The sequence below is a fragment of the Trichosurus vulpecula genome, chromosome 1 (genome assembly GCF_011100635.1).
Source record: "Trichosurus vulpecula isolate mTriVul1 chromosome 1, mTriVul1.pri, whole genome shotgun sequence".
NCBI lineage: Eukaryota > Metazoa > Chordata > Mammalia > Diprotodontia > Phalangeridae > Trichosurus > Trichosurus vulpecula.
Window position 1 is genome coordinate 74817422 of NC_050573.1, and position 24273 is coordinate 74841694.

Sequence of the window (24273 nt, forward strand, 5' to 3'; positions counted from 1 at the left end):
TTTAACTCACCTTTGATCGCTCATCTTCCCCCTTTAGAATGGAAGCTCCATAAGAGCAGGCAATATTTTGCTCGCTTGTATTTGTATACAAAGTGCTTAGCACAGTAACCTAGCCCATAGTAAGCACTTAATACATTCATTCCTATTAGTCTTCTCCTGTATTGTTAGAGTGTTCCCCTTTTTGGACTGTAAGGTCCTTGAAGGCAGGACCTGTGGCATTTTTCATTTTTGCATCCTCAGGGCTCAAGACAATGCTTTGCAATTATCTGAGACTCCAAATTAGATGGGACCTTTAGGTCAAACATATCTGACCAGGAATCTCCTTTACAATCTTGATAACAAATGGTCCTCTAGCCTCTACTGGAAGACCTCCAATGATGGGGAGCTCATTATCTCACAAGATTACCCTTCTTCTTTTGGACTGCTCTGTGTAACCTGGGATCATCTGGAGATTCCTAGTTTAACTAATAGAAATGTTAAGAAGTTAATTTTTCTTCCTGCCCAACTTAAATTGGCCTCTCTTCAATGTCTCTACCCATGGTTTCCAGTTCTGCCCTCTGGGGTCAGCAAAACTCCCCATGACAGTCCTTCAAATACTTGAAGATAGCTATCACGTCTCCCCTAGATCTTTTGCCTCTCAGGAACCGCCCAGAGCTGAGGGGGGTTTGTGGAACCCTCCAAAATAGATCAAACCCAAACAGCTGTCCCTCCCCTGCCACCTCTTCCCAAGTCTTCACTCCATGGGCTGCTGTGGTTGAAATACCAGACTGGTGAGGCTGGGCCTTTTCCCAAGCATTCCTCCCAGCCCCAATTACGCAAGCTAACTCCAGAGGGGGAAATCCATCCCTCTAACTCCCCCTCCCCCAGCTGGGAGGTGGGGAGGCTAGCCCAGCCCCCAGTCTCTTCCCCTGGACAGTCTCTGGGGGCTGGAGGCAGGGGGATGGCTGTGGGAGGTGGGGGATGTTGATGGTGTTTGTACAGGCAGAGAGAAGGGGGACAGGAGGGGGAGCAGGAGGAGGAAGCCCGTGTGTGCTGACGGCTGGATTCAATTAGGAAGCCAAGTTACGCAGAAGCTAAGCAGGCAGAGCTGGAGTCTGGCTATGGTAAGGAGGGAGTGGGAGAGAGGGCAGGAGCAGTGGTGCCCCCTGGGTTGGGACCACCAGCTGGTATGACACGGGGGGGTCAGTCCAATGAGGGGGAAGGGGGTGGCAGCAGTCAGGCCTCCTGGCTGTTGACTTCTCAGGGGGGCAGCCCCTAGGGAAAAGCTTGGCCTAGGGTGGAGTTGGGTTGAGGTGTAGAGAATGGAACCTGTAGGGGTATCCAGAGCCAGGATACCTGTTTGTTTGTTTGTTTTCCTAGAAAAACTAACAGATGACTCAGTTTCCCCAACTCTAAAATGAGGTGATTGGAGTAGGTTACTTCCATCTAATAACCAGCTCTAAATCCTATTATTCTTATTAGATAGGAGCCTCTTTCATTCTCTTATAAAATGAGGGAGTAGATTAAATGACACCTAAGATCTCTTCCAGCTCTAAGCCCTATCTATGATCCCATGCTCTGGGAGAGCTCCGTGGGATAGGCTTTTGTCTCTTCGCCCCTGCCCCTAGCCTTCCTGGGGTGTCCCTAGGTGCTGAGTTCATGCAGGGGGATGCTGGGATGCTGCTGTCACCATGGTGATGATCCTGCTCCTGAGTCAGGTGGTGTGGGTACCTGCCCCCCAGGCTTAGAGATCCTCTCTCAACTCAATGTCCCCTGCCAGCCAATGAGCCTGCTAATACTACTGCTCCTGCTGCTGGGAGGCCTGCCCAGCCACAGCCAGGATGCTGCTACAGCCCTCTCCATCATGACAGAGGACAAGAATTTCCCTCACCTGGGGGAGAGCTCGCAGCCACCCCCCAGAGCCTGCCCCCCTCGATGCTCCTGCCCCCGGGATGACACTGTGTCCTGCGATGGCCTTGACCTTCGGCTCTTCCCCAGTAATATCACCAAGGGTGCCCAGCATCTCTCACTACAGGTACAATGTCTCAACTCTCTTGTCCATCTTTTTGCTCCTGGGTCTTAAGACCATTGCTCAGGACAATGAGCAAACTAGGGAATCCCGGAGGACGAGGTCTTTCTTTCTGTCAGATGGCAGGACCATATTTCCTCCATATATAGGGGGAGGCACCAAGGCAGGGCTCTTTTCCTCCTGCAGCTTTTTTTAAGTAAAAGGCAGAGAACCCCCCCTAAAAATCACCCCCCATAAAATACATGTTCATCTGCACATTTGCCTGGCACATAGCAAGTGCTTAATAAATGCTTACTGACTGATTAACTGGTTGGAGGATACCCCATTGGTTTGCCTAGTTGCTGGGAATAGGAGTACCCCAAAACTTTGTGAAGCTTTGGAAATTTCAGCCTTTAGGAAACTAAACTTCAGCCTTAGCCTCTTGGACAGAGTCATTTTTCTCTCATCCAACTGGGGGCTCCCTGAGGGCAGGGGCATGTCTCAGGTGAGGAGGCAGTGATGATGTGGCAGGTTGGGGTCTCCCTCAGAATAACCAGCTCCTGGAGATTCCTTACAATGAGCTCTCCCGCCTTTGCTACCTTCGGACTCTCAACCTTCACAATAACCAACTGTCCTCAGATGGTGAGTGACACCCAGGACCCTTTTATCTCCCCCTCCTCCCCCTCCTATTCCACCGCACCCCGCCAGACAGCAGGGAGTGGGGGAGGGGCCAGGCGCCTGAGGCCATAAGTGGGGGGGCGCTGCTGGGGGAATCCACGACCAGCTTCCCAGAAACTCCTGTTTGCAGAACAAAACGGAAAAGGGGGAGGGGAGCAGCCTGTGGCTTTGGAGCTGAGCCCAGGGCAAGGGGCTGGCTACACAGAGAAGCCTCTGTAGGGGGAGGCCGGGCATTCCTGGGTCCTGTATCTTCATATGGGAGACTTGAGAAAAGCCCTTCGATTCAGGGTCACAAGACTTTGGTTTGATTCTGGCCTTGCTCTCTTACTTACAACTTCCCGAGTTTGGGATAAGGTCCTCCCCACCCACCCACCCCCCGCCCCCCACAGGCCTGAGGTCCCCATCTACAAAACGAGGGGCTTGAACTAGAGAGGGAAGATCTCCAAGGCCCATCTTTCCAGCTTTGTCTTGTGATTCTGTTTTCCCCTCATCCCGGGGAACATCGGTGTGAAAGACCTGCCTGGAGCCCTGTGAAGCTCTCTCCCTAGGAAGGAGCAGAAGCCCTCAATTTTGGAGAGAGAGGAAGGGAAACAGGGTCCAGGCCAATGGGGAGCTGAGGCCAGGGGGGTGGGAACCTGCCCTCCCCACCCGTGCTATCCTCTCCTCCTTTGTCTAGGCCTCCCCGATGAAGCCTTCGAGTCCCTGCCTGATCTTCAGTACATTTATCTGGCCAACAACCAGGTTAGAGCAGGGCCTGGGGAGGAAGGGGAGGGCACAGAGGCCAGGCAGGGCAGGACACCCTGCTCACGTGGCCAGAGGCAGTGGAAGCCACCATGGATTTGGAGCCCGAAGGCCTGGAATTGCCACCTGGCACCCTTGTGACTTTGAAAAAGCCCCATCCCCTCTCCAGGCCTTGGTTTCCTCCTCTATTAAATCTATCGGGGTGGGGAACCTGTGGCCTCAAGGCCACCTATGGCCTTCTAGGTCCTCAAGTGTGGCCCTTTGACTGAAACAAACTTCACAGAACAAATCCCCTTAATAAAAGGATTTGTTCTGTAAAACTGGGACTTGGTCAAAAGGCCACATCAGGGGACCTAGAAGGCTACAGGTGGCCTCGAGGCTGTAGGTTCCCCACCCCTAATCTAGGTGATCTTTAAAGGGCCCACTGGCTCTAAATCCTATGACTGGGCTCCTCTTGCTCCCCATGCGACAGAAGGCTAGGCTCCTGGTTACTCAGGCAATGGGGGAGGGGGAGGGGTTGGGATGCTTCCTTCTGCCTCCCCAAGCCCGGATGATGCCATGGATGGGCTTCCTGCAATGCTTACTTACAAGTCAAGACATCACCCCATGATGTCATCAGTCCTCTTCAAAAGTAAAGGATGAACAACCACAACAACTCAGTGCATGATTATAAGCCAGTCATTTAATTTCACTGAACCTCAGCATTACACCTGTAAAATGGGAATGATCCCAACTGCACTGTGTCCTAGGAAAGTGCTTAGTAAACCTGGACGTGCTAGAAGATGGCAGTTCTTCTTCTTATCATCACATGAGGGATTTGTAGTTCAGTCTAGGGAGTGTAGGCAGGACCCACGCTGATGTGGACCAAGCGTCCCAGGACTGCCGCAGCATCACAACAGTCGTGCTAATCTATGCTATCCAATCTGTGCTCATATTGGCATCGAGCGTCTGAAGATGCTACGTAGAAGGAGGGATAACTTGTTCTTGGCAGTGAGGTGTTGTCATAATGCATAGCGCCCCGGATCTGGAATCAGGAAGACCTGAGTTCAGATCCCACCTCAGACACTTATTAGCTGTGTGACCCTGGACGAGTCACTTAACCTTTGTTGTCTGCCTCAGTTTCCTCATCTGCAAAGGGGGGTAGTAACAGCGTCTAACCTCCCAGGGTTGTTGTGAAGATCAACACATGGAAAGTGATGGAAAAATGCTCATCATCATCATGATTATTATTAATTATTATTATTAATCAGAAAGGTAGAACCAGGAGCAATGGGTAGAATTAGCCCGGAATGAGATTTAGGTTCTGTGTAAGGAGGATTCTCTTATCCGTTAGACTTGTCCAAAAGTGGAATGGACTGCCTCAGGAGGTAGGGAGCTTCCCATCCATTAAAGGAGGTCTTTAAACAGCTAGCATTTATACAGCTCTTACGAGCTGCTTTACAGACATGTTATTTGATTCCCACAACAACTTTGGAATTATTTGGAATTTAATTATGCCCATTTTACAGATAAGAGAATGAGGCTGAGGTTAAATTACTTGCCCGGGTTCACACAGCTGGTAAATGTCTAAGGTCAGGTTAGAACTCCGTCCCTCTTGACTCCAGGCCCAATGCACTATCCACTGTACCACCCAGCTGCCTAATGGTGGTTGAGGATGTTCTACAGAGAGGTTTCTTGATTAGATATAGTTTGGACTAAATGACCCCTGAGGTTCCTTCTAACACTGGGGTTTGGTGGTTCTGTGGGAACAAGGGAAGAGAGGGGAAAGGATTATAGAGAACCTAGTATGTGCCAGGCATAGTGCTAGGTGATTTACAAATATCTCATTTGATCCTAACAACAATCCTGGAAGGTAAGTGCCAGTACGATCCCCATTTTACAGGTGGGCAAACAGGCAGTGGTTAAGTGATTTGCCTGGCTGGTGCCTGTGACTGGATTGATGTCTCCCTGACTCCAGGCCCAGGGCTCTATTCTGTGTTTTAAACCTGTGAACGAGGTTGGGGGAAGGGGGGACCAAGGGGCCTGGGCTGCTTAGGCTTAGGGCAGCAGAAAGAGTGGAGCCCAATAATCTTGGTCAGAACGCTGGCTCTGCCACTCGCTATCCCTGTGTGGCCTCTTAGGCGGATCACAACCTCTTTGACTACCCAGTTGTAGTTTTTTTAATCTGTAAAATGAGGGATCCAGGCTAGATTAGCTCTAAGGTGCCTTCCAATTCTCCATCCATGAGCCTGAGTGGCAGCTTGGCTGTGCTCTGTCAGCTTACTGTGGCACCCCAGTTTCTGCCCCGCTCCCTTCGCATTGCTGACCTTGCTGCCAACCAGTTGATGGAGATCTACCCACTTACCTTTGGGGAGAAGCCTGAGCTCAGGTAAGTAGGCCCCGGTCCTGTTAGTTTGGCATGGGTGGTAGGGTGGGGAGAGGAAGATGAAGACCTGGCTCTGGCCTCAGAGAGCCTTTGATTTGAGTGGGGAAAGGCTCAAGGAGCCCCTCATATGTATGGGGATCCTGGGGTCCGAGGGCTGAGACAAAGCCTCCGCCTACAGAGAACCAGATGGGCTTGCACTGGCTCCCCTCTCCCCCTCAGGTCCGTGTATCTTCATGACAACCAGCTGACCAACATGGGGCTCCCCTTCGATGCCTTCCATGGCTCTGAGGCCATCACCACCCTCATCCTCTCCAACAACCAGCTAAGCTACCTCCCACCCAGCTTGCCCTCTTCACTAGTTCGACTCCACCTGCAGGTGCCATGGGGCGGGAGGAAGGAGCCTGGTCAGTGCCGTGCTATTCCCACCCCTTCCTTGTGGGCATCGGGTGCCTCTGACCCTGCCCTCCTCCCACAGAATAACCAAATTGCCAAGGTGCCCCGGGGGGCCCTGGGTCGACACTTTCAGCTACGGGAGCTCTATCTACAGCACAATCGGCTATCTGATGCTGGCCTTGATGCTACCACCTTCAGGTAGGGCTTCCAAGAAACTGGGGTCCCTTCACCCCCAATGGGAGCATCTGTGAAGAAGGTGGCTTGGAGGTGGCTATTTCCTGCTCTAGGAATTAGCCAGAACCCGAAGGTCAGTTAGTTGACACTTGCTAAGTGCCTGCTGCATGTCGGGCATTGTCCACAGGCAATAGAGAGTCAGGAAGGTTTGGAGCATAGTCTAGTTAGGGACCAATAAGTAGAATTGCATGACTTTTCCATGTGAAAACCACTCAAAGTCAAAGGGTCAGAGATCTAAAGCTGGAGGGACTTCAGCCATCAGTTAGCCCTACCACTTCACTTGAGAGAGAAGGGAACTCCCACAGAGAGAAGTCAAGTGATTTTCCCAGGGTCCTATAGGTAGTAAAGAGCAGAGGCGGGATTTGAACCCAAATGTCCGAGCTCTAAATCTAGCACTTTCCACTGTGTAACCCACCCTCCTCCTGTGTGGTAGAAAGAGCGCTGGGTATGGAGTCAGAGGGATTGGATTCAAATCTGCTGCTTGCTAGTGGGAGTGACTTTTAAGATGGGTGAGTCAGTCCCCTCTCTGAGTTTCAGTCTCCCCCTCTATTTAAGAAGGGGTTGGAGCAGGTGATCTGTACAGCCTCTGATAGCTCTAAATCAATTGATCCAAATGTAGTTCAGAAAGGCCAAAAGACTGCTCCAGAGAGGAGAAAGGGACCCTCCCTGTGGGCTGGGATGGGCTGGGAAAGACTCCTGGAGAGGAGCCACAAATCAGGTCAGAGAGAGGAAGCCCATTCTGAATAGCACTGTGAGGTGAGGCCACCTTCTGTGGCAGTTCAGAAAAGACACTGGATTTGGAGTCTGAGCAAGCTGTGTGATCTTGGGTAAGAGGGATGGACTCAGTGATGTCTAAGGTTCCTTCCAGTCTCCAATCCAGGATCTTCTTGGCCCTCAGCAAACTCAAGAGCCTGGAGTACTTAGACCTGTCCAACAACAGGTTGGGTGAGGTGCCAAAGGGCCTACCACCGAGCCTGGTCATCCTGCACCTGGGCAGGAACCAGATTTGCCATGTGCCAGCGGGACGGCTGAGCGGGGCCAGGGGGTTGCAGTATCTCTTACTGCAGAACAACCCACTGGGGCCTGGAGGACTGGATCTGGCTGCCTTTCAGGGTCTTCGGGGCCTGCATACACTGCACCTTTATGCCAATGGGTTGGAACAGGTGCCGCGGGGACTGCCCCGCCGCCTCAGTGCGCTGATGTTGCCCCACAACCACATCAGTGAGCTGGGCCCTCGAGCCTTGGCGGCCACACCCTCTCTGGTTGACCTCAACCTGGCCCACAATCGACTCACCAGTGCACACCTCCACCACCTCGCTTTCCGCCACCTGGGGCATCTTCGGACCCTTGACCTGGCAGGAAACCATCTTACACTGCTGCCTCAGGGCCTGCCTGGCAGCCTCCAGGTGCTCAGGCTGCCCAGGAATCAGGTCAACAGCCTGGATCCTGAGCCCATGACCAATTTAAGCATGCTCCAAGAGTTACACCTAGGACACAACAGGCTCCGTGTGGGTTCTATCATGCCCGGAACCTGGCAGGAAGTCCCCAGCCTCAAGGTGAGAAGCGAAGGCTCAAAGGTGGAAGGTGGGGGTACTTGTGATCTGAGTTGTCCCCACATCTAACCCTTTCTTCCCTGTAGCTCTTAGATCTCAGCCACAATGAGCTGTCTTTTGTGCCTCCTGATCTTCCTGAGGCTCTGGAATTCCTGTACCTTCAAGGGAACCGCATCAGCAGTGTGGGTGCCCAAGCCTTTCTCACAACACCCCACCTACGGGCACTTGTCCTCAGGTATTCCCGCTCTAGCTAAGTCCCTTGGCTCTTTAGGAGGGAGGCAGCATCTTGAGGCAGAGGATGGATGGCCAGAGGACCACAGCCATTAAGAGCTGGGTGTTTAGAAATAACTTAATCTAATGCTCTTCTTTCACAAGGGGGGAACCAGAGGCCCAGGGAGAACTAATTCCCCAGTTGAGATTTGAGTCTGGATCTTTTCCATTTGAATCTAGAATTTAGTTCTTCCCTCTAAATCATGCTACCTGTCTTCACTTGTCAGGGGCATCAGAGGATCTGGGTTTGACTACTTCCTGTGTGACCTTGGACAAGTTACCTGACCCCTCTAGGACTGCTGGCAGTCTCCTCCAGCTCTAAATCTATAACCCAATGATAGGTCAGGGTAGATACTCTCTGAGGCACTGTCCAACTCAGATTCTGTACTGCCCACCCCCTCCCCCAACACCCTTCCTTTAATCAGAGAGGCCACAGGGCTAGATACTGGGATGCCTGGCTTCCTTGGTTGGGGACAAAGTTATTTTCCATCTTTGTTGCATCCCATCTTTAAACATACACAGAAACCCACTGCTTCCTCCAGATCCAACCAGCTGCTGATGACCAGCATCTCCCCTGAGGCCTTTGTGAACTTACTGCATTTAGAGGTGGTGGATACATCAGGAAACCCTGAGCCAGTCATCATCAGGCTGCCTGGACGGCCCAAACGGCCTCAGGCCCACTGAACCAAGCTGACCATCCTATCGTCTAGCAGGAACACCCAGAGCTACTGTGCATACCTTCTCTGGTCACTCAGCTGCCTTTCTCTCTGAGGATGCTTTCAGGGCACTCAGTGGCCAATGCTTGCTATCTCTGCAAGAGCCAGTTAGCATGGTGGGTGGGAATGGGGGCCAGGCACCAAGCTGGCTTTGGAGGACACAAGGCCCTTTTCCACTTTCTGGATGGGTAGATTTTACTGATGGAGACCTTTGCCTGGGATCTTCAGGGGCAAGGAATTATAAGGACTAGCAAACTCCTAGTAGTGACTGATAAGGGTCGGGGGTATCTAATCCACCTGATTGAAAGACCACCTACCCCCTTGTGGTCCACATGCCACCACATACCCCTACCCTCAAGCAGACACTCAGTGACACGACCCTTTCTTCTATTTGGATATCTGAGTCACAACTGAGGTGCTATTCCTCAGTGTTCCCTGTCCACATTAAGCTTCCCCTAAGTGCTTAGCATGGAGGGAAATTCTCGAGTGGACCAGGAAGCCTTATGGTTAGGTGAGAGGTCCTAGCAAAGAGCCGCAGAGGATGAAACAAAGGACAGAGCCATGCTGTGTGCAACCCTTGCTCTTTATTGTGTGCCTGCTCCCTCCGATCCAAACCCGATTTTCCCTCTGCCAGGGGCACCATAACGCTGGGAGGTCCCGTTCCTCCCCCAGAGGCAATAGGAAGTCTGCTAACCTTGGAGGGCCATGTGTCTGCACCTCCTGCAGCTGGCAAGGCAGGCTGAGGATTAGGGAGATGGGTCTGGGGAGAGCCTAGCCCACAGGTCTCATGCCCAGGCAGGGGTGTTCTTTGGGGTGGGTGCTGGCCATTTAAGGCTTCTAAGGCTGGGACCTCTAGGTTTCCTAGGAGCCCCAGACTGGTGGATGAGAAAATAAAGTGCTTGGGAAACTGGTAGGGAAGGGGTGGGACCCAGCTAGAACCCAGTCCCCAGGGCCTTGCCCCTTCCTTGGGTAAGCCAGGGGACAGAAGCTGGCTTAACTGTGCAAACCACATTCTATGGCGGGGACAATGGGGGCCTGGGAAAGGGGAAATGATGCCCGAGGCACCATCTCTGTGGGCTTGGGAGCTGAGAGCCTCTGCCAGCTTGCCTGGCTTTCCAATGGGGAACTCTGCATGGCACAGAGGGTATAGATACCTTCATGGTAACTTAAACTTGCTTGTTTCCACAATTTCAATTCCACCAGGAAAGGGAGGGACAGAGACAGAGACACAAGCTCCATCTTGAAGCAGGTGCCACTCTACTTTCTTTTCCCCCAGTGCCTGGGGCCAGGCCAGAGATATCCCCTCCTTCCTAATGATTGTCAAGTGATTGTCAGAAGATTTGGTCTTGAGCAGAGTCCTCAGAGTAGGCTGGAGAGTACAGAGGGAGCCTGGGGCTTTCCTATTCACCTGTCTCCCATCACCTCCTTCCTAGCACTCTGGGTCCCTACACCTGCTCCCAGAGTCCAGCTGCCTTTGTTCCCTGGTCTGGGGGAAGCCCAGTGACCTGGGTACAGTCCCGATGATACCATCACCTCCGAAGCTGCTGCAGCTGAGAAGAAAACCCACCCCAGACATCAGTGTTAGGGCTGTGAGTGACAGAGGAGGCCTGAAGTGTCTGCCATCAGAGCTGAAGGGCTCCAGGAGCCACAGATCAGAGATGGGGCAAGTGTGTTTGCATTGGGGTCCCACCTCACTGAGAAGCTCCAGTTAATTCTCACGTCAGAGATGAGGCAGGAGAAAGACAGATAGAGAGAATGAACATGTGGGAGAGAAGTCCCTCCTCATAGCTAAAGGCTTGCTGGTCACCACCCCCGGCGCTCACCTCTCTCTCCACTAGGTTCCGTTTGTACAGAGCTTCCTTAGCTGCATCCTGTTGGGAACACAGTTGTTCATCAATTCCCTCTCTTGGCCTGTGGCCTAGCATCCAGAATGGAGATTACCCATTACCCTACAAAGAGGCCCCTGATGTTCCCCATGCTTTACCCTGTTGCCATCACTGCCCAGGCGTCGGGCAGCCTCTGTGTAGTACTGCAGGTACCGTTCCAGCTGAGTGTGGTACTCTGGAAGGCCAGACAGAGGGCAATGAGGACCTGTAGAGTGGCCCACCCAACTCTATCCCCACCAAAGCCTAGGGAAAATCAGGAAAGGACCCGCCTTCTTGGATTTAGGGCAAAATCCTGTTCTGCTCCCACCGTTCACTGCCTAGCAAGGCTCAGGGAGAACTCTGTTCTCTCACCACCACCCACGTCCAGTAGGGCTCAGGGACAGACTAAACCCTATCTACCAATGCCTCCTGGTAGGGCTCTGTAAGGAGCCCTTGGGAGGGCTCAGGAGGGGTTTCCAAATCCAGCTCTTGGCCCGTCCCAAGGTGGGGCAGGAGGGGCAGCCCACCCTGCCTGCCTAGACACTTCTTACCTCTCCTGATGCCTGGCCCTCCCTGTTCTAGCTGCATTCTCTGCCACTGGCTTTGCTGCACAAGGTCCTGGTACTGCTGGGCCAGCTCCCCAGGCACTGCCCGCCGGGTCTGCTTGTATGCCACAATCTGCCAAACACCAGCTGGGAGTGAGGACCCAGACACCCCTTCCTCTTGGGAGAGAGCTTTAGAAATCCTTCCATGAAGAGAAATCACATGGAGGACACTGCCCTGGGGAGCCACACCTCAGGAGACAGTGGGAAGATAGGCCCCTGCCAACCCCTGCCCCAATGCCATCACGCACCTTCCTCTCCAGCCGTTCTCGGTCAAAGGCCATGACGCTGAGGCTCTGTAAGTTGCGGGCCGGTCGGCTGTTCAATTCAATGAAACAAATATCTCTCTGTTTGGGGGATGAGTAAGGAGTCACATAGCCCCACCAGTCCTGGCCCAGCCACTTACTTGCCCCCTTGGTCCCGTCCAGAGGCAGGGATAGGTGGGGCCTTTGCCTTGGGTGCTGCCATCTGCTCAGGTGGAACAGGAGGAAGATAAAGTGAACAGGTGTTATCAGGTCCCCTTTCTCCTCAGATACTGGGTCCCTTTTGTTCTCAAAGGCTGCCTCAGTTCTATCCCAACCCTTCTAGCTTCATATCCTCCATTCTGTGCCCTCTCCTTCTCTCTCCCAGGTTCCTGGCCCCTTCTGACCCTTTGTCCACTAGTTCCTCAGGCCCTGTTCCTCACCGGGGGCAGAGGGTCAATGACTAGCCATCTCTCTGTGACAGTGTCTAGCTGTTGTGAAGTCAGTGGCTCCCGCAGGCGGACTATCACCTCAAGCCGTCCTCCTGTGGGGCGACGGCCATCCAGGATCTGGGGAGAAGAGAAGTCAAGCTGTTGGGCAAAACAGCGTATAAGGGACAAGGAATTAGTGAGACAAGGTAGGAGAGAATGAGATACCTCGAGGATTTCTCGGATCTCACAGGCTGACTCCAAGCCCTCTAGCTTGAGCTGAGCAGTGCCCAGGGTACGATCTGGCTTGAAGAGTCCCCTGTGGAGAAGAAGTGGCCATAGGACAGGAGCCCTAACACCAGCTTGTCCCACTTCATCCTGGCTACCCCTTCACTCACCCCTTGTGAACCACTTCAAATTTTATTCCTTTGGTTTGGATGGCACGCTTGAAACCCCAGTGTCCCCGCTGGATGAAAAGCTTGAACTGCTCTTTGAACTCTGCCCAAGAGGGAGGGGGAGAAGAGGCAGACAGACATCAGATCCTGGCTCTTTTGCCCTGGACTTCCAAAGTATCAAGGAACCTATCCTCCATCTCCACCTTACCTGGGGAAGCTGTATTCTTTATCACGTTGGTCTTGTCTCTCTGAGCTTCTTCCTACATTGAGAGCCAAGGCTGGGTGGTGGTCAGAAGATGTCCCACTTCCAGCCCCAAGAAGTCTCAGGACCCTGCCCCTAAGACCTTAGCCCTCTGAGCTCCCTCACCCCCAGATTCGCTCAAGCCCAGCCCTTCAACCATCTTAAGCATACCACCTCTCAAGGCCCTTGGGACTCAGTTCTCCACCTCCCCACCTCCCTCCAAAGTCCACACTCACTGCATTGGGATAGGGGAAGTCAAATCGCACGAAGGTATCCAGGTCACTGGGGGATACCCCTGTAATGAAGGCCTGGGGTCAAGTTTCCTTCAGCCAGGTGGGGAAAAAAAGCAGGAAGATGGGAGAAGGGAGAAAGCAGCCCTAAGAGCCAGCCCCACCCCCTTCCCATTTGCAGGGCCCTGTTACCTGGCGGTGTGGGAAGGTTGATGCCCTTCACTATGAACAGAACCATGTCACTGCTACTGAGTTCTGGGAAGATCCTAGAAGAAAAGTCAGGGCAGAATGGGGTAGGGAAGCAGAAACACTGGTCCCAGAAGAGACGGGCAAACACCCCAAAACCGTGGCTGCCCATGGTTTGCTAGTCCCAGGCCTGGTCTGGGGCAGGAGGGGTGATGAGAGAGAATCCTTAAGGGTCTTACTTGACCACATTGAAGGTCCTCTGCTCGTGGTGGAACTTGGGAAGTGGGAAGCCCCGGCTGTGGGCTTGCTTCAGAATCTCCATGCTCTTCTTACAGTCCTCAGCCATTTTCTCAAACCTTGGAGAGGTAAAAGAGAGAGAAAGACATTTAGGTGACAGCAAAGCAGGGCCCCTTCCCAGATCCCATCACAGGGAAGAAATCTCCTCTGCCCCTGCCATGGACTAAATACCTTTGGAGCATACATAGCCACACATTTGGTACATTTGGCAGAGGCAACTGGAGTCATGGTGGAGAGAGTGCTTGGCCTGGAGTCAGGAAGACCTGAGTTCAAATCCTGCCTCAGACACTGACTAGCTGGGTAAGTCACTTAAGTGCTCTCTGCCTCATCTGTTTCCCATCTGTGAAATGGGAATGATAACAGCGGCGCCTATTTCAGAGAGCTGCTGTGAGGCCCGAATGAGCGCACCCATGTAAAACGCTTCCCATCTAAATGCTGCCAGCTGATGTCATGATTACTTCCTTGACTAGACACGAGGCAGACATGGGGTTTAGTATTCTCTTTGGTGAATTTAAACACGTGATGCTGAGAAGGGGTCCTTAAGCTTCACCAGAACATGGGGATCAGATGGACTCTAGGTGCTCCATTGCATGTGAGGGGAGGAGGCAGGGAGGGAGGGAGAGGAAACTCACTTGCTGGTTTCCACAACGTTTCCCAGGTGGGTGAATTGGTTGGAGTACTTCAGGCACATCTTGGTGAGGGGAAGAGACAAGGAGAGGATTAGGGGAGCCACTGCCTCAGGGTCCAGGACTATCACTGCCCCAGTGGCCTCTTCCTAACCTCAGCCCCTACCCCCGATACCTCATGCTGCTGCCTCATCAACTTGGTGAGCTCCGCATAATGCCCAGCCTCCTCTCGAGAGATGGCTGAGCCTGGTCGCTGGGCCAGTGTGAAATCTTCTTTATTGATGGGTGCTGGTGGCACCTGAAAAGGGCAGTGATGCTGGTAAGGCCTGGGGTGGTGTGAGGGGGGAACACAGCGAGGGTGTCCTTGGAGTCATGATGACCCCTCACCTTGGTGATGTCGACAGGCAGCCCGTTAACTGAAGCCTCCAGCATGGGCTCCAGTCCCTTGGCTTGGCGAAGAAAGAGTTTTGCGCCTTCGAGGTCATTCTTTTGCTTGGCTTTCAGGGCTGCTTGCAACAGCTGCTTTTTCCTTCCTTCCAGGAAAGCCAGTTGCTGCTGGGCTGTGGGGCAATGGAAGGAGTCAGGGAGAAGCCAGCTCCAGGCCCCACCAGGAAGCACACTACCCACTGGGCCTGCCTCTGGGGGAGAGAGAACCTACCTCTAGCGGAACCTTTTCCAGCCACTTTCCCAGGTGGGCCAGTTCCTGGCACGGAGGGCCGGGGGGCCTGGGGTTTGGGTTGTGAAGAAGGAAGGGAGTGGGCGCTCGGCTGGCATGGAGGGAACAACAAAGGAAACAAGTAGTAGCATGGCCCAACCTATGTAACTTCAAGGTGCCCACCACCCAAAGGTTCAAATGCTAACCCCAAGAGTCATGGGCAATGACTAATAATGAAACTCTCCATTTTGATACCCTTTGAAGGTTTACAAAACACTTTCCTCACAGCCAGCCTTATGAAGTAGGTAGTGCAAACACTATGAGTCTTGCCCAGGGTAACACAGGTGACAGATATCACATCTCCCAGCGCCTTTCTACAACACCATGTTGCCTCCATTCCCCCCTCTCCGCCCCCATCTCTCTCTCTCACCTTCTTTGGCTCTTCTTCCTCTTCATCCTGGTTGGCCAACCGCATAGCAGTCTCAAGAACCCCAACCAGGGTTTGCTGTGTGGGTGTGGCTGCCTCCAGGCCCTGAATTGGGGGGAAACCTGGCCCCCATAAGGAGCAAGGGACTCTAGTAAGCACTATACTTTAGAGGATCCAGCTATCATGGACCCCTTCCACCCTCACAAAGATTGTTAACAGCATACTTAGATAACATGAACATCTACAGTCAATTCACAGACTACAAACCCCACTGAAGCTATCCACTCACAGACTCATGGACCAATACAGACACCTAAAGCCAATGACTCACAAACAATTCTGACCAACACCCTTGCCAGCTCCTCAGAGGAGGGAGTAAAAGTACTCTATCCCTTGGCCCAGTTCACGGATCTCAGAGGGACCTGGCTCCTTCTTGTTCCCAGGTCAGAGTAGACCCTGGGTGCTAGCATCTCCTGCACTCAGGGACTGCCCCAACAGGCCCAACCTTGCCTGGTACCTACCTGGAGGAACAGGCAGTTCAGCCACATCCACAGATCTACCCGACTTGTGGGCCCGGATGGCATCCTGATATTGCTGTAGGAAAAAGGCTGGCTGATTAGCAAAGCTGACAAAGAGGAAAATGATAAATAGAGGGGCTGTGGAAAAACAGGCACAATGGTGAGCTGCTGGTGACGCTGTGAACTGGGTCAGCCATTCTGGAAAGCGGTTTGGAACTATGACCCCAAAGTCATTAAACTGTGCCCTTTGACCCAGCAATCCCAATACTAGGTCTATATTCCAAAGACATCAAAGAGGAAAGGCACTCCTATGTACAAAAATGTTTATAGCAGCTTTTTTTGTGGGAGCAAAGAACTGGAAACTAAAGAGGTTTGGAAACCTATTAGGGAATGGCTAAACAAACAATGGCATATGAATGTGATACAATATCAATGTACCATAAGAAATGACAAAATGAACCATTTCAGAGCGAACAGTTCAGAAGACCTCTATGAAATGACAGAAACTGAAGTGAGAACTAGCTATGATGATACCAACATTGCAAAGAGAAACCACTGTGAAAAACTTTAGAACTCCGATTAATGCAACAATAAACCATAATTCTGGAGGACCAAGGATGGTGCACAATACCCACCTCTTGTCAGAAAGGTGGTGGACATAAGATTCAGAATGAGACAGACATTTTTGGACATGTCCAACGAATACGTGAATTCATTTGTCGAACTATGCATATCCATTACAAGGATTTTAAAGTGTTCACTTGGTGGGGGCAGGGAGGAAAAGAAAACGACTGGCTAAGCCTGAACCTGGTTCCACTCTGGGCCCAAACCCAACCCTGGGCATCCACTCACTTTGACTATGCGATCATGCATCCGGGCCTTGCGATCATCCCCTTTGTCTTTGGCCTGCCCTGCAGCCACCTGATAACGCTCCATCCGCTGTTCCAAGGCCTCTAGCAGGGTTCGTGGAGGTGGTGGCATCTCTGGAGAGAAACATAAACGCTCAGTGACTAGCTCATCGCTAAGTCCTTCCTTTCCTTCTCACCCCTTGGGCTGCCCTGGCCTTGAAATTCTAGGGTTCTCAGTTCTAGTGGTTCTCAGAGGCACAATTGGCTCTGTTAGTCCTTCCCTGAAGGGACTGTGCTTACCTGGCATGGAAGGGGAGATAGTGCCAGTACCAGGGGTAGAAGCAGGAGGCTGAAGCCCTGGAGATGGCAAGGTCTTGAGCATCTGATCTGTAAACCAAGAGGACCAGTTATTCAAACAACTAACAAGCCTATACTGAGTCCCCAGTCCTGTGCTAGGTGTGGCAGGAACACAAAATTTTAAGACATTGCCTTTCGCATGTCCTTGAAGAGACTCATGCCCTAACAGTTCACCCGTTTCCTGGGCCAAGATGTCATATGGAACAGTCCTCACCAGGTGGTGGAGGTAACCGGGATAGGTCCACAGCTTCACCCCTGGTCATTGCTTCCAGGACAGCATCAAAGCTCTAGGGGAAGAATGGAGGAGATGGGGAGACAGCTGTAGCTAACTCAGACAGGACAAAAAAGAAATGGGCCAGATATTGTGTCAAAGGAAACCAACTGGGCCAAGTGAGGCCCAAGATCCCTGCCCTCTCTCACATCTTACCTTGGCTACACGATAATACTTAGCGGCTGCTTCCGAGTCCCCTTCTTGCTTGGAGTGCAATGCAGCCCTCTTGTACTCTAGCTGCCGTTCCTGCAACAGGGCCAGGGACCCAGGGCTGCCAGCACCTATGCACAGAAGATGATAGACAAAGGAGCTGCCAACTCAAGCTGCTCGGGGAACTTCTTTTAAAAAACATTTTTTTTCCAATTACATGTAAAATTTTTCTAACATTTTTTTCAAATTTTGAATTCCAAATTCTCTCCTCTTCCCCTCCCTGAGAAGGCAAGCAATTTGATATAGGTTATACATGTTCAGTCATGCAAAACATGTTTCCATATTAGTCATGTTGTAAAAGAAAAGAGACCAAAAAAAACCCAAGAAAATTTTAAAAGGTATGCTTCAATCTGCATTCAGACTCCATCAGTTCTTTCTCTGGGTGTAGACAGCTTTTTTTATCATGAGTTCTGGGAACTTCTAAGAAGGGATGGGGAATAGCTGATGCTCAAAGGATTGTCAGGGAGCAGGAGTATGGAAAAGAGAATGGAACTTTGCAATCCTCTCCACCTTATCTTAGGACCTAAGGACTACTGCCTATTAAGGACTACTCCCAGCTCCCAGAACAGCCAAAGGTCATGCCACACTTACCAGAGCTCACAGATGAGGCTACAGGGACTGGCTTCTCAGTCAACCCAGAGCCATGATTGGGGGGCACAGGCAGTGTTTTGGGGGGAACAGCTGGCAGCTGACGTTGAGGGGGCTGGGTGGGTACGGTACTCTGTGTGGGTGGAATCTCCGGTGTAGGCATCAGGCTCTTCCCCACAGCCACAGGAGGTGGGATGTCCTCTTCGCTGACGCTACGTCCCTTCTTAACTGAGACCAGCATATTCTCTAATGTCTGAAGAGAAGGGAAGTCTTGGCTCGGTCTAAGGCAGAGTCAGCTCAGGATGAGATAGAGCTATGGAACAAGGACCCTTCCTGCTCACCTTGACACCTCGCTCGTATCTCCGGACCTTGGAGCTGTCCCCGGCCTGCTTGGCATTGGTGATGGCAGTCTGGTACATGGCCAGTCTTTCAGCCAAGGTGGTTTCCATCCCAGTACTGCTGGGGCTGACCTTAGGTTGTGGAAGGCTGGCTGACTGCAGGAGAATATGGGGGTCACTCACCCTGAGAGAGGGGGAAATTGTGCCCCAGGCCCAAGAATTGTTCCTCCTGGGAGACATTCCCCCATTCACCTGTCATGCTGCAAAACTGTCCTATACCTGGTCCCTGGAACAACATCTCAGCTTTTAGCTCATTTTGGGACAGGGCTCAGGCCATAAGATTGTAGGATTTAGAGTTAGAAGGGACCTTTAGGGATGATCTTTGAGGGGCTGTCCTGCATGCAGGGGCAACTAGGTAATGAAGTAGATTCAGTGCTAGACCTAGAGTTAGGCTTATCATCCTGAGTTCAAATCCAGCCTGACAATTCCCAGTTGTTATTCTGGGCAAATCACTTAATCTTTGTTTGCTTCAGTTTCCTCGGGGATAATAACAGCACCTACCTCTCAGGGTTATTGTAAAGATCAAATACGATAATATTCGTAAAGTGCTTAGCACAGCACATAGTAGGCTCTACGTAAACATTAGCCATGATGATGACGACTATGGTAAGGAAATTGCTTGCTCTGGAGGGAACCCTGGGAATTACATGACAAACCAAAGAGAGACAGACAGCAACATACCTTGTCCAGAGGAAGGCCCTGCGTATCTTGGGACTCCTCCCTTTCCCCAAGAACTTCATTGAGTTCTGCCTAGAGACACACATAGAAGAGGATGAGGGCTGGTGAGTCTTGGTTACTAACCAGTACTCCCTCAGAGACACCATTAACCTCAGTTCTGTTAGTAAAAGGAGTGGGAAGCCCCTGGTCTAGCCTTCCTCAGAATGTAGGCAGATCCATATGATCTGTGACAGAGTGACAACATCACGCGTGGGGATAAGAGGCAACTCTCTGGGTAGGATGGGGTGGTTTCGATGTCATGTTTCCCCTTACCCACCCTCCCTAATTCCTTCCTTCCGCAGAGGCCAGGTACCCAGCCTGCCCCCCACACAGGCAGAACAGATCTGTATGGAAGACCCTTTGCTCTTGAAGAAGTCATCCGAATCTCTTCCTCACCAGAAGCTCATCATCCTCTTCCACATCATCATCATCCTCTTCCCCCTCTTCTTCATCCAGGTCCTTCATACACAGGGAGGCCATCTTTTCAATGGTCTCCATGGGCAAAGGAGCTACAAAGAAAACACAAAGATGTAGTCAGGACCCCTTAGCCATCCCAATCAAACTGCTTCATATCCTACTCTGAGTAAGGCTTTTCAGTGGTGCTCAGGATTTGCAGGGTATATGCGACAATGGCAAGCAGGGAAGAGGGGGAACTTCAGGATGGACAGAAGCAGGATCTTCTAGCCTTCAGGTACATAAGAAGACAACTCCAAACAGGTAGTGGGGACCCCTTCACCTTTGCTTTTGAGCTCCTGAGGTGGCTGGGCCCCTACCAAGGCCATGAACTCTGCCTCAAGGTCACCACTGTCACCATCTTCAGGAATCATCATCCCATCAGGGGAGAAGTCCACCAGAAGGCCCAGCTTCAGAACAAGGGAAAAAGACCCAAATCAGGCCAAACCTCAAAGTGACATCCAGCAAAGTCACAGTGGCCCCTCCCCATCGGTTTGGGATTATCACAGTCTCTACTATTACTGGCCAAAGCTACTTTCTCCACTTTCCATTCACACCGCCAATCACCTATTTTCCTTTGGAGCAGTATTAGAACTATTTTATACAGGGTCAAACTGGGAGGAAAACGTTCATTATCCTTGGTGCAGATATAAAAAAAAACATGTATTAAGTACTAATTGTGTACAAAGTCCCATGACAGATGCTGGGGAGAACTCCAATGGTGAGATGAGTTAAGACACAGCCTCTGCCCTCAAGGATCTTAAAGTCTTGTAGACTAGCAGGTGGTTGAATGTAAAAGCCTCTCTACTCCTTTGTAGCCTAGGCAAAGTCTAGATACCTTTTATATCTTCTCTGAGGATACAACAAGTATGTATAAGGATTCCTGAAAAGGGATATACCATGCCAAGGGAAAAATCCACCCCACCATGGGTGGATGGAAAAATCTGCATGAGTGGGATTAGTGAGAAGCACTTTGCCTTCAAGGTAGGTCCCAGGTCGATACCCTGGCACCCCAGGAAATATCCACATTTGAATGGAACCTGAGGGATGTCAGTGAACTCCTGTTTTCAGGCCTGCCTCCTGTTTAGGGAGGCCCAGAGAAATCCTGGCACCCTGGACAGCAGCCAGTCCAATCTCATAGACTTGGGGCAAAGGGCAAGCACCTGAAGCCAACTCCACCCCAGGGCTTAAGCAGCCTGGCCTTGGGCCTAGCTCCCAGGAAGACCATAACATAAATTTCCAGGGCCAAGCTCAACAGGAAAAACAGGCCTGTTTGCCTCCCATCATCAGATGGCAAACTGAGGCCACCTCCCTGTTATCTGCCTAGCACCTCATCCCTAACACTGCTCAGCACCCTGGGAACTGGGCTAGGGCACATTAGTGAGGGAAGGGCCCAGAGAAACATCCCAGGGTGGTTTCCAGTCTTGCCCCTGGTTTTTCCATCGGCAGCTCTGGCCTACCTTACCCTCTCCCATCCCCCCACTCAAAAAGCTACAGGTGTCTCAGTCCTTAGGACCAAGGCAGAAGGAGGGCACTGTGGAAAGGAGGGAAGATGGGGGAGGGGCGGCCTCATTGAGAGGAGGGGGAAAGAGTGGGGTGACTTCTCCCGGGGTGGAAACAGAAAAACCTCACAGGACTTCACTGACCAAGGGGGGCGGTGGAGGAGGGAAGGAGCCAAGCCTCCCAGGAGAGAGGGGGCCAGAGTCAGCGAGAGCCAAGGGGGAGAGGCCAAGGAAGGCTGGAGGGGAGTGGGGGAAGGGGCCAGGCCTTCCAGAGGGGAGGGGGCGAGAGGGGGCGGGGCCAGGGAAGGCAGAGAGCAGGTGAGATGGGCCAGAGAGAGCGGGCAAGGAGGGGGCGGGGGGAAGGGAGGAGGACGGCGGGGAAGGGAAGGGGGCGAGGCCTCCCAGAGGGGAGAGGGTTGGAGGGCAGGGAGGAGGGGGGCACAGGCATCCGGTGAGAGAGGGCAGAGGGTAGAGGGCCAAGACTCCCAAAGGGGAGGGGGCGGAGCCGGAGGGGGGGGTCAGGACCACCACATGGGGGGAAGGGGGCGGGGCCGGGGAGGACGGAGGAAAGTAGGGCCAGAGAGGGCACAGGACAAGGGGGAGGGGGTCAGAGGGAGCGGGCATGGTAGGGCCAAGAGCGAGGGGGCCAGGCCTCCATTGGGGGAGGGGAGGCCTTACCTGTCTGGCTGCGGCCGCGCCGCGTCCTGGGGGTCGCGGGGCCGCCTTCTTCTTATGCATGTTTCCGTCGGGGCTGGAGTAGGTAGGGGGGCGGGGACCCCAGGACAGCCCTCCCTCGTCGGTTCACTTCCGGCTAGGCCCTGTCCCCTGATGCACGCCCCACCCCTCGCCGTGCCCGCGGGCACCGGACGCGCCGGCGCCAGAGAACGGGAAGGAAGGACTACAGTTCCCGGCGAGCACTCTGTCCTCCCTTCCTCCCGCGAGAACTCACCGCCTGCGTACACACTCACGCACGCGGACCTGGCCTAGCTTGCCAGAGTTGTACCGGGGTGTTGTGGGATTGGGCGGGAAAGCTAGGCCAGCGCGAGGTTAGAGGCGGTTTACCCCCAGGTGAGGAAGGAGCGTTGGCGCCTGAGAGCCCGGGACGGCGCTTGTGACCCCTCATCACCCGGTCCAGCTGGCTCTCGCCCAAGTACGGGGAGTCGGGCTTCGAGGTGCCTGCTCGAGCCTGGCCAGGCGGAATGGGCCCTGGCTCTCCTCCCCCAGCCTAATTCAGCGCGGGGAGCCCGAGGCTGAGGGAGCTTTCCCTGCTCCCAGCCGAGAGGCCCGGGGTGGGGGTGGGGACTGCCAATCAACGGGGCCCTTTTCACGCTTAGGAAACAGGCCCAGTCAGGTGTGAGAAGCAGCGTAGAAACCCAGTCAGGGCCCAGGACCCCCAATGCAGACGTCTTTCTAACGCACTAACAGAATTGAGTGACGCTGCTCAGTCACAGTGAGTCGGTCCGACTGTTCGTGACCCCATTCGGGGCTTTCTCGGCAGAGACCCCAGAGTGGATTCTCATTTCCTTCTCCGCTCATTGTACATTTGAGGAAACTGAGGCAAACAGGGTATGGGGGCTGGTCACACTGCTGGGAAGTATCTGAGGTCAGGTGTGAACTAGCTTGTTCCCGACCCCGGGCCCCAAACTCTTTGTCTACCGCCCCATTTCGCTACCTGAATTCGATAAGAGTCGGCAAATTAATAGATGCCGTGCTGCGCCCGGAGTCACGAAGACAGACTCACCTTTCCGAGTTCAGATCCGGCCACAGACACTCACTAGCCGAGTGACCCTGGGGAAGTCTCTTGACCTCGTTTGCTCCAGTTTCCTCCTCTGTAAAACGAGCTGGAGGAGGAACCGGCAAACCTAAATGGGGTCAGGAGGAGTGGGACACAACAGAACAGCGACAAATGAATAGCCCTTTAGGGTCTGATAAATGCTCTGCTTGCCATGACCTCTCATTTGATCCTCAACCGCCACGTGAGGGAGGGGCTGTTGTTATCCCCATTTTACAGAGGAGGAAACTGAGGCAGACAAGCTGTACCTTGTCCCCGGCCAGCCAGTAAGCAGCCTGAGGCAAGATTTAAATTTAGATGTTCCTGTCTCCAAATTCATTTTTCCGTCCACTGCCACTTAGCAGCTTTGGAATTTGGGGAAAATGGACTAAAACTGCCATAAATTTCCTCCCTATCTTTGGATTCGGTGACTCCGGGGCCCCAGCTGCGGTTGCTGGGGCTCAATGGATGGGGTTATGGCCCTCCATTGGGCTGCCCTTTTACCCTAGGCAGACTGTGCTCAGGTACCTCTTACCAGGTACTGGGACCATATAGCTTTCCAACCACTCTTTACAAATCTGCAATATATTATTATGATGAAAACACAGATACCTGAGTACTGTCTGTCTACAGTGTAGGGTTCTTCACTGGAGTCAAATGGAAGGTCACAACCCAGGAGTGGGGAATCTGTGGCCTCAAGACCACATGAGGCCCTCTAGGTCCTCAGGTGCAGCCCGTTGATGGAATCTAAAAGGTTTGAGGACCTAGAGGGCCACATGTGGCCTTGAGGCCGCAGGTTCCTCACCCTGGTCACAATCCAATCCATAGGCACAATTTATACACCAGGCACTGTGCTAAGTATACCAATATAAAGAAAGGCAAAAAACAGAACCTACTCTTAAGCTCACAGTCTAATGAGGAAGATAGGATAAATCAAAGCTAATCTCAGGGAAGCCATTCAGATTAAATAGGACTGGGAGCAGCTCTCACTGGGGCCTTGGGTTCACTTAAAGTAACCATCATATAGTTTCTGTCCACATCCCCATGTAGAAGACCAAAATGCAGTTAGTTCATTAAAGGCAACACTGTACTTGTAGTCAAGAGACTGCTGGGTGCTGTATGATATCCCAGAAAGTATAAAATATACACAGATTTAAGCAATGGTTCTTATTAAGACAGAAGCTTGGACAAATTCCTTTGGGGTAGTTTCAACCTGTACATTCCCAAACCCTGAGAAAACAAATCTATCACACTATAAATCAATTCAGTTTTGCTAAAGGGTTGCAGATGGTCTGTGTAGAGCAGCTCATACTGGTGCTAGATGAGGCCAAGGTCATAGTTGGCATTTTGTAGGACTTCCCATAGAGAGTTCCCACCTCTATTACTACAGAACATTCCCTAGATCTTATGGAACCAGGCCTAAGGAGCCTTAAGAAGAAAAACATACATGGCTTAGAAGGACACACTACCTTCACAACTCAAATCTAGGCACTAGTTCCTAGAACCAAG

The 24273-nt window shown here is 52.4% G+C and overlaps 3 protein-coding genes across 3 annotated transcripts in view; 2 read left to right on the plus strand and 1 right to left on the minus strand.

Moving 5' to 3' along the window:
* The first annotated feature begins 1049 nt into the window (after nucleotides 1-1049).
* PODNL1 (podocan like 1) lies at nucleotides 1050-9456 on the plus strand. Its single transcript, XM_036740981.1, has 10 exons — nucleotides 1050-1103; nucleotides 1760-2014; nucleotides 2536-2629; nucleotides 3342-3406; nucleotides 5665-5774; nucleotides 5991-6147; nucleotides 6247-6362; nucleotides 7267-7954; nucleotides 8038-8186; nucleotides 8764-9456. Exons 1-10 carry the CDS (start codon nucleotides 1101-1103, stop codon nucleotides 8903-8905), a joined length of 1779 nt encoding a protein of 592 aa, XP_036596876.1. The 5' UTR covers nucleotides 1050-1100; the 3' UTR covers nucleotides 8906-9456.
* A 45-nt stretch (nucleotides 9457-9501) lies between these two features.
* Nucleotides 9502-21911, minus strand: CC2D1A (coiled-coil and C2 domain containing 1A). The gene is made up of 29 exons (XM_036761522.1): nucleotides 21672-21911; nucleotides 19775-19901; nucleotides 19435-19547; nucleotides 19003-19071; nucleotides 18265-18417; nucleotides 17927-18176; nucleotides 17282-17406; nucleotides 17069-17141; nucleotides 16798-16884; nucleotides 16502-16632; nucleotides 15653-15725; nucleotides 15135-15253; nucleotides 14708-14816; nucleotides 14437-14609; nucleotides 14225-14347; nucleotides 14056-14114; nucleotides 13366-13482; nucleotides 13133-13206; nucleotides 12947-13005; nucleotides 12678-12729; nucleotides 12473-12572; nucleotides 12303-12393; nucleotides 12090-12215; nucleotides 11811-11872; nucleotides 11656-11722; nucleotides 11354-11480; nucleotides 10922-10998; nucleotides 10761-10808; nucleotides 9502-10487 (listed from the first exon to the last, which is right to left on the minus strand). Exons 1-29 carry the CDS (start codon nucleotides 21729-21731, stop codon nucleotides 10467-10469), a joined length of 2865 nt encoding a protein of 954 aa, XP_036617417.1. The 5' UTR covers nucleotides 21732-21911; the 3' UTR covers nucleotides 9502-10466.
* BRME1 (break repair meiotic recombinase recruitment factor 1) overlaps nucleotides 21710-24273 on the plus strand; it is a 42053-nt gene continuing 39489 nt past the window's right edge. Inside the window, 3 exon segments of the mRNA XM_036761537.1 lie at nucleotides 21710-21911; nucleotides 21914-22004; nucleotides 22007-22049. Coding sequence (XP_036617432.1) covers nucleotides 21726-21911; nucleotides 21914-22004; nucleotides 22007-22049 — 320 coding nt within the window. The 5' untranslated portion in view covers nucleotides 21710-21725.

What these genes read in the sequence shown, in the direction of transcription:
- PODNL1 (XM_036740981.1), top strand. An exon ending in CCCAGCATCTCTCACTACAG is followed by an intron (nt 2,015 to 2,535) that starts GTACAATGTCTC and finishes GGTCTCCCTCAG; the next exon opens with AATAACCAGCTCCTGGAGAT. An exon ending in AGGAAGTCCCCAGCCTCAAG is followed by an intron (nt 7,955 to 8,037) that starts GTGAGAAGCGAA and finishes TCTTCCCTGTAG; the next exon opens with CTCTTAGATCTCAGCCACAA.
- CC2D1A (XM_036761522.1), bottom strand. Translation starts at nt 21,731, where the DNA reads ATGCATAAGAAGAAGGCGGCCCCGCGACCCCCAGGACGCGGCGCGGCC. An exon ending in AAGAGGATGATGAGCTTCTG is followed by an intron (nt 19,072 to 19,434) that starts GTGAGGAAGAGA and finishes GTGTGTCTCTAG; the next exon opens with GCAGAACTCAATGAAGTTCT. An exon ending in AGGAAGAAGAGCCAAAGAAG is followed by an intron (nt 14,817 to 15,134) that starts GTGAGAGAGAGA and finishes CCTCCATGCCAG; the next exon opens with CCGAGCGCCCACTCCCTTCC.